This window comes from Cavia porcellus, unplaced genomic scaffold (genome assembly GCF_034190915.1).
Source record: "Cavia porcellus strain 051 isolate PalLab524CR breed Dunkin Hartley unplaced genomic scaffold, mCavPor4.1 scaffold_33, whole genome shotgun sequence".
In the NCBI taxonomy this organism is placed as follows: Eukaryota; Metazoa; Chordata; class Mammalia; order Rodentia; family Caviidae; genus Cavia; species Cavia porcellus.
In genome coordinates this window covers 28,438,901-28,446,394 of record NW_026947516.1, presented here as the reverse complement: position 1 = coordinate 28,446,394, position 7,494 = coordinate 28,438,901, and the positions used below count along the sequence as shown (strand labels likewise).

The window sequence follows — 7,494 nt, the reverse complement described above, 5'->3', positions numbered from 1 at the left end:
GAAGACTTAAATCAAGTCCATGCTTGTCATTATGCACTAAACTAACATCTAACTTGATCAAAGATATAGATATTAAGTCGAAACACTTAATCTAAAGGAAAAAAAAATTACGTAGAAATCTCTAAAACGTAGTGGTTGGCAGATAGTTCATTGAAAAACTCAAACTGCATGGGAAATACTTCACATAATGAACAACTGTGATCTTGTCTTATTAAATTTTTGCAAGTCAAAAGAAATCACCAGCAGAGTGAAAAGAAAACCCATAGACTGAGAAAATATTTTGTCAATTATGTCTCAGATACAGTATAATGAATTAAAAAATATCAGGCACCCCAAATTCAAAGACCCAATTCAAAAATGGGTATGTTCGGGCTGGGGATTTAGCTCAGCGGCATAAGCGCCTGCCTTGCAAGCAGGCAGTCGTGAGTTCGATCCCTGGTACCGATAAAAATGAAAAAGACCAAAAAAAAAAAAATGGGTATGTTCTGAGATGAAGAAATACAAATGGCAAATAAACATATGAAAAAGTGTTCAACATCATTGGTCGCTTGAGGAATGCGAATTAAAAAACACTGGAATTTCATCTCACTCCAGAAAGAATGACTGACATAAAGAAATCAACCAATAAGAAATGCTGGAGAGGGGGTGGGGAAAAAAGGAACTCTTCTTAGCTGTTGCTGGGACTGTAAACTGGTAGAACCACCGTGGATATAAGTATGGAATTTCCTCAAAAAACTAGGATTACTGGTTTCATTAGATTCAGCTATTCCACTTCTGGATATTTTCTTAGAAAATCTGAAAACCTCATATTACAGTGATATAACGATGTTTATAGCAGCATAATGTGTAGTAACCGAACTTTCAAAGCAACCTAAATTCTCATCAACTGTGGAACAGCTAAAAAGTATGTGATATTTTTGGAGTATTACTCAGCTATGAAGAAGGATAAACTCGAAGCTTTCATAGGTAAATGAATGCAACTAGAGACCATAAAAATAAGTGAAAAAAAATCAGACTCACATATGTAAACAAAGCATTGTCTCCATAGTGTAAGAAACTATAAGAGTAAGTAAGATGTAAAAGTTATTGTAGAAATAGCAAAAGGAAATGAAACTGATGAAAGAGAAAGGACTGGGATGGGGATAAGAAGAAAAAAAGAAAAGGAAGAGGGACCACACACACACACACACACACACACACACACACACACACGATAGCAAAGGCAGTCAGGCACTAATTCTATTAGTTCATTGGAAAGAACAGTTAATGTTCATATTGTTTGATGAACTTTGCATATCTGTATCTCGTATCTGAGCAACAATTTTGAGTATAACATACAATGTTAAATTTCTGTCATCTTGTTTTGAAATCCTATATTGCTATTGCTTTTTTATTGTTGGCATTTTTTATTGTTTTTCCTTTGTTAGATTATTGATTTTCTGTACCTTTGCTCTTTAAAATAAAAAGATGTATGCAAATGTATCAATATGTGATATAAAATGCATGGATATTTATATATTTCCCATATATATATATATATATATATATATATATATATATATGCAATTCTAACTTGAAGTGGATCATGACTATATTTACTCTACTACCTATGATGAATTATATATATACATATATGTATATATAAATATCTATGAATAAATAGATATACTATATACAATGTAATATTTATACATGGATATATGGTTAGGATATGATTTTTTTTTAAAAGATTTCTTGTCAAAGTATCATATTTGATCAATTGTAAGAGCAAAGTGTATAAAAGTATAAGTGGTATCTGTATAAAAGAAGGAAAAATATTTGCTAAAATATGACCATTAGTCTAAACTTTGTCAGGACTCTTTGAAAGACTGCTACTTCTCCAAAATATCTACAGTACACATATTACACTAGAAAATAAATCTTTCAGAGAAGAATTAATTCAAACATTGAGCACGATGATCAATGGAAGAAAAAGATTGGTTTGTGTTTTCTCTGACAAACACACCTGACTCCAAATACACAATATTGTATTTCAGCTTTCCTATACAATATCAGACATGAGATAAAGAGCTCGTGTCCAAATATCTGAAAAGAGGCAATATTAAGGAATTTGCAGCAATGTGGCATTTTCCCGAAATCCTTTGATCAAAATGAAAAATGCCAAGAGGGAGATCCTGAAACCAAATGATTGAGAAAAACCAATGCAGTACTATGATAGTTAAGGCAGGGTCTTACCTTCACTGGCGGAAAGGTTCCCTAACACCAGGTCAGCAAGGAACTCTAACTCTGCGAGGAGGGTCTCTTCAGCGTGGGTCCGCCCCATAAGGAGGCGTGGCGTGGGGAGGGAGCAGCAGCTCTGAGCCAGGGCCCCTGACCAATCAGCGGTGAGACTGAGGCGGCTCTCCACTCCCGAAAAGAGGGGGCACCAGAGGGGCTGTCCTTGCAGTCAGCCTCCACAGATTCTTAAACAGGGGAGGCGCTAGCGATCTTTCCCTTTTGCCGAACTTGGCAAGTGAGGGGCCTCGCCCACTGCTGCCATCCCAGCGAAAGTCAGCGAAAGGACCCAGGCTGTGGTTGAGGAGGTGAGAACCTGTCCTGAGAGGGAGAAACACGGGCTTGGGAAGGGGGTGTGGGCCCCGCCTCACAAAGCCACCGCGTGTTATCGGGGCTGTTGGGGGGGGGCGCCCAAGAGCACAGGTTGCCTGAGACAGGCTGAGGTCTGGGGACCCTCTTGGTGAAGAGTAGTGGGTATTCTAGTGCAGGGGAGGAAAGGAGGCCCTGCTAACTCCGGAGTCTGTGTATCCTGGGCTTAGGGGCCCTTCAAGAAGACTATATGGCGTCGGAGAAGTGCGCAGTCAAAATGGAGGGCGCCACGTGTGAGCTGAGGTCTCGTGTGATTCGAAAGCAGAAATCCTCGCAGTGAGGGCCAGGGCCGGGGTCAACATAGCAGGGATGATCGTCCATCCAGGCAGTGTTCAGGGGATCGCGGCTCCAACAAGACTGATGGCATAGCTTTTCCAGTGGTCAGTTCTAGGAGACTCTCGTGGGACCATCAGACTGTTTTCCACAAGGAGGGTAACAGGGCCGTGGGGGTCTCAGGCTAAGGGGAGGAGCGTCAAGTCAGCATGAGGGAGTTTTCCAGCTATTCAGGGGTCACCCTGAGCACCCCATATAAGGATGAGGAAACCCAGGACAGTTGGCAACCTGGGATGAGGCATAGGCTTGTGACTCTCACTAGTTTCCTCCATGAATATGGGATAGGGGGTGTTGCTAATAGTGGGGATGGATGTTGTCTAAATGCCAAGGCCTAAGGTCCACAGTAGAAGCTTTTCTGTATATTCCTAGAAATAAAAGAAAGTACCCTGAAATCTGTAGAAAAAGACAAGCAGGTACTATAAAATCATTGATGTATTTTTATACATTTAAAAGTGAATGTGAGATTTATTTCACTTAAAAATATGCGCTGAAGCTGTACCCATTTACCTAAAAATGTGTCAAGTTACTCTTTTTTATGAGAGTGTAGTACTCCATTATTTATAAACGCACTTTGGAATTTTTTTAAAAGAAACAAAAAGGAAAATAAAATTTGCAGCCAAGATAATAGGATAGTTAACAATAATTATGGATGGTTTATTGGTATTATCAGAGTAGTTAATCAAGTTACAAGATATAGACATTAAACCTTCTCCAAACAATGTTAGCTCAAACCTTTCTTTTCAATGACCCTCATAGAGGTAGTTCCAGTGTAATTATCTTAAGCACTTAAGCATTTTGTACATGTATATATATATATATATAAACATATATATCAATGTGTATAGAATATTATATATTTATATACTGTATATTATAATATTACATGTACATAATGGGACAGAAAAAGAGATCCCTTTTCTCATTAATACTTTCATCTTTAACTCTTTATGATAGGTTCTGTTTCATAATAGTTAAATCTTGGAAACAACACAAATGCTCCTCAGATCATTGATGCATAAAAAAGTCGTGGTTGCTTAATATAATGCAGCACTATTCAGCAATAAAATTGATGAACGTCAGAGTTTTGTAGCTAAATGGATGCAAGTAGAGATCATACTCATAAGTGAAATAAATCAGACCAATATATATATATAAACAGTGTACAGTGTCTCCTAATTTGAAAAGCTGAATGAATAAATAAAATGTATTATTCAATGGATAGTTTGATTTGGGAAGAAAATATTCAAAACAAAATCATCTATTTTTATACACAGAAGGAACATAATTGAGTGGGCATCAGGGAATGGAAGCCTGATCCATACACTGAGCATTCCATGCACAACAAAAGGATGTCAGGCTGCGTCTCTTTGTCCATGCATCATAGGAAATCTAAGAATCATGAGCATATTTGGTGTGAGGATTTGATTATCATGTAGCAGAGAGAGTAACAGGCAGTCCCTGGAGGTCAGGAGATTTCTTTGGATGAGAAGCGTGTACCTTAGAAGCCCATGAGACAAAGGGCCAGCCCCGCATAACACTCAGTGGGGCACAGCCCATCACATGATGATTGCCATAGAATCCTTTTCACACTTGCGCTCTGGATGTGGGATACAGAATGTTAATTTTTGGGGTTGAGAAGTCAGATTCTGAGATGCAAAAGTGAGTTGTACTGGACATCTATGAATTCAGTGATAGGTGCATTAGCAAATGAAGAGGACCCAGAGCCACGAACACAGGACTTCAGTGTATGATCCTTTTATCACTCCAGGACAACAGTTAAAGGGACATCATGGTGTGGCCTATGGCCCACTCTGTCTCCCAGTAAAAGGACACACTTCCTAAAGCAGGTCCACTGTTCCTAGTGCACCATTCTCACAGCAACCTGTAGAAGCAGCCTGGGTTAAAGCCTAAGAGAGATCTCTGCTGAAATTGATCACACAATCTCATTTCCCTCCTCCAGGTGCCTGCAGCAAATTCATCCTCCCCACGCTCCTCCCTCTTGTACATAACCAGATTCATCATGCCTCGTGGTCACAAGAGCAAACGCCGCGATAAACGTTCACAGGGGAGAGGTGACAGACAGGGTAGTGAGGTGGCACAGGAAGCAGTAGCACCCACAGCAGAAGCAGCAGCAGCAGAAGTAGAAGCCGCAGCTGCAGCAGCAGCAGAAACAGCAACACGAGTTCCAGCAACAAAAGCAGAAGCAGCAGGAGCAGAAGCAGCTGTATCTGCAGCAGCTATGGGAGGAGAAGAACAAGAAGAGGAAAAGGAGTCTTCTTTTTCCAAGAGCCCATGGAGTGCTGCTTCCTTTAGCCCTCCCCTGACAACTGGTAGGAGATCACCATCTGCTGGTGGTCACTCTACAGATGGCTCTGTTGTCAGTTCTCGCCATGGTTCCAGTTGTAAGTATGAGGAGTGCCTTTGTGAGGCCACTCACTGCCCTGACTGTTTGTCTGATGAACCTCGGTGCCCAATAGAGGCATTGGGGTGGTTCATATTCAAGAGATTTCATTTGAAGCAGTCCTTTAACTTTAAAGGATTGTGCAGCCTATTCCTATAAGTCTATTCAGTCAACTATGATAAAACACTGTCGCCAGAGAAACTTAAAAACAGATTTATTCCTCATGTTTTGTGTTTAGAAAAGAGTATTACTATAGTGAATTTTCTTAAAAATGTTGAAGAACCCCACTCTCTGCAGAGTAACACAGTGGAGGAAAAATCTGAAACGTAATACATTCTTGAATTGTCTTAGTGTTTTTATTCTCTGATTAAAAAAATATTCCAGTGTTTTATATGTAGTTTTTACTTGTTCTGTGAAGAAAGAATAAAGTTTTTCTTAATTATGTTTTATGTTTCTTGAGGCTTTTACAGGTTAGAGATGCTGTCGTCGGTCCACAGAAAGTACAGAGATGAATTTCCTCGCATTTTCAAGAGTGTCCAAAAACAGCTGGAGGCGGTCTTCGCAGTTGAAGTGAGAGAAGTGGAGTCCACCCGTCACTCCTACAACCTTTTCAGCATGCTGAGCCTCCCCAACAATGGGAGGATTCGTCCTGGCAGGCGCTGCCCCAAGACCAGGCTGCTGATGCAAACCCTTGCTCTGATCCTCATGAAAGGCCACCGCACTTCTGAGGTAGACATCTGGAAATTCCTGAATAGGTTGCACGTGTATCCCGGCAAGAAGCACATCTTTTTTGGAAATGCCAATAGGCTTCTCACCCACGATTTTGTGAGACTGAAATACCTGGAGTACCGGCAGGTGCCCGGCTGTCTTCTTCCACGCCGCGAGTTCCTGTGGGGCCCCCAAGCGCACGCTGAGATCAGCAAGGAGAAAATCATGCAGTTTTTAATCAAGATCAATAGGCTCTGTCCTTCCTACTTCTCATATCTTAATGAAGATCTTGAAAGAGAGGACATAGAACAATTCCAAGCCTCGCTTTCTGCCAAGCGCGTCTCTACTGGCAAACCAAGGGTATTTGCCCCAGCCATGCATCCTGTTGCTCCTGCCAAGTCCATAAATGTTTGAGGCTTCAGATCACCCAGTTTACGAAAATAGGCTTTATTATAGGGAATTTTCTTGCAGGAGTTAAAGAATCCCACAGTAGTGGGTGATAAAATGGAGAAAGCTTTTATGGCATATTCATTTTTTTTACTTTTCTTGATGCTTCAGATAATTCAATGTCTTAAACTTTTTCTTAGTGCATTCCTGGAAGTCCTGTTTAAATCTTTATCAACTAAGCTTCATGTTTATTGAGTGTAATTTAGTAAATACTAGTAGATTGTGTGGTTGTTGGAAAGGTTTGTAGAGATGTCCTAGTTCTAACATGATGAAACCCCAGTCTCTGCTATTAGAATTTTCAAGCACTAGTTCTGCCAGCTTATAAACAACTTGTTGAACTTCTTTTCTGACATTTATGTAACATCAAAAATGAATATGATGAGGGTGTCATTGAGCACAATAAGCTTAAACTTATCTATGGTAGATTGTTGGAACTTTGAAACCACTGATTTCCTTTGGGAAACAATTTTCATTTAAATTGTGTGAAGGACCAGCTGTGGAGGCGCTGAGTTAATGCCATGCCCTCCCATGCTGGGACTCAGGATTGTGCTGCCTATTCCTATAAGTCTATTCGAATAGTCAACTATGATAAAACACTGTCGCCAGAGAAACTTAAAAACAGATTTATTCCTCATGTTTTGTGTTTAGAAAAGAGTATTACTATAGTGAATTTTCTTAAAAATGTTGAAGAACCCCACTCTCTGCAGAGTAACACAGTGGAGGAAAAATCTGAAACGTAATACATTCTTGAATTGTCTTAGTGTTTTTATTCTCTGATTAAAAAAAATATTCCAGTGTTTTATATGTAGTTTTTACTTGTTCTGTGAAGAAAGAATAAAGTTTTTCTTAATTATGTTTTATGTTTCTTGAGGCTTTTACAGCACACATTAATCACACACATGCTTTTTGGCAGGATATATGGTAGTACCTGGATGGTCGAGTAAAGAAGTCTTAGTTTCTGC

At 39.8% G+C, this 7,494-nt stretch overlaps 1 protein-coding gene across 1 annotated transcript; it reads left to right on the top strand.

The window, feature by feature from the left end:
* The first annotated feature begins 2,833 nt into the window (after positions 1-2,833).
* Positions 2,834-6,499, top strand: LOC101787814 (melanoma-associated antigen B4-like). The gene is made up of 3 exons (XM_005002200.2): positions 2,834-2,919; positions 4,990-5,442; positions 5,848-6,499. Exons 1-3 carry the CDS (start codon positions 2,834-2,836, stop codon positions 6,497-6,499), a joined length of 1,191 nt encoding a protein of 396 aa, XP_005002257.2.
* The last annotated feature ends 995 nt before the right edge of the window (positions 6,500-7,494 follow it).

Bases quoted from the DNA above. Each gene is read 5' to 3' on its own strand.
- LOC101787814 (XM_005002200.2), top strand. From the start codon at position 2,834: ATGGCGTCGGAGAAGTGCGCAGTCAAAATGGAGGGCGCCACGTGTGAG. The intron at 2,920-4,989 runs GTGAGGGCCAGG...GTACATAACCAG, and splicing joins CGAAAGCAGAAATCCTCGCA to ATTCATCATGCCTCGTGGTC. The intron at 5,443-5,847 runs GTGCCCAATAGA...AGGCTTTTACAG, and splicing joins TGTTTGTCTGATGAACCTCG to GTTAGAGATGCTGTCGTCGG.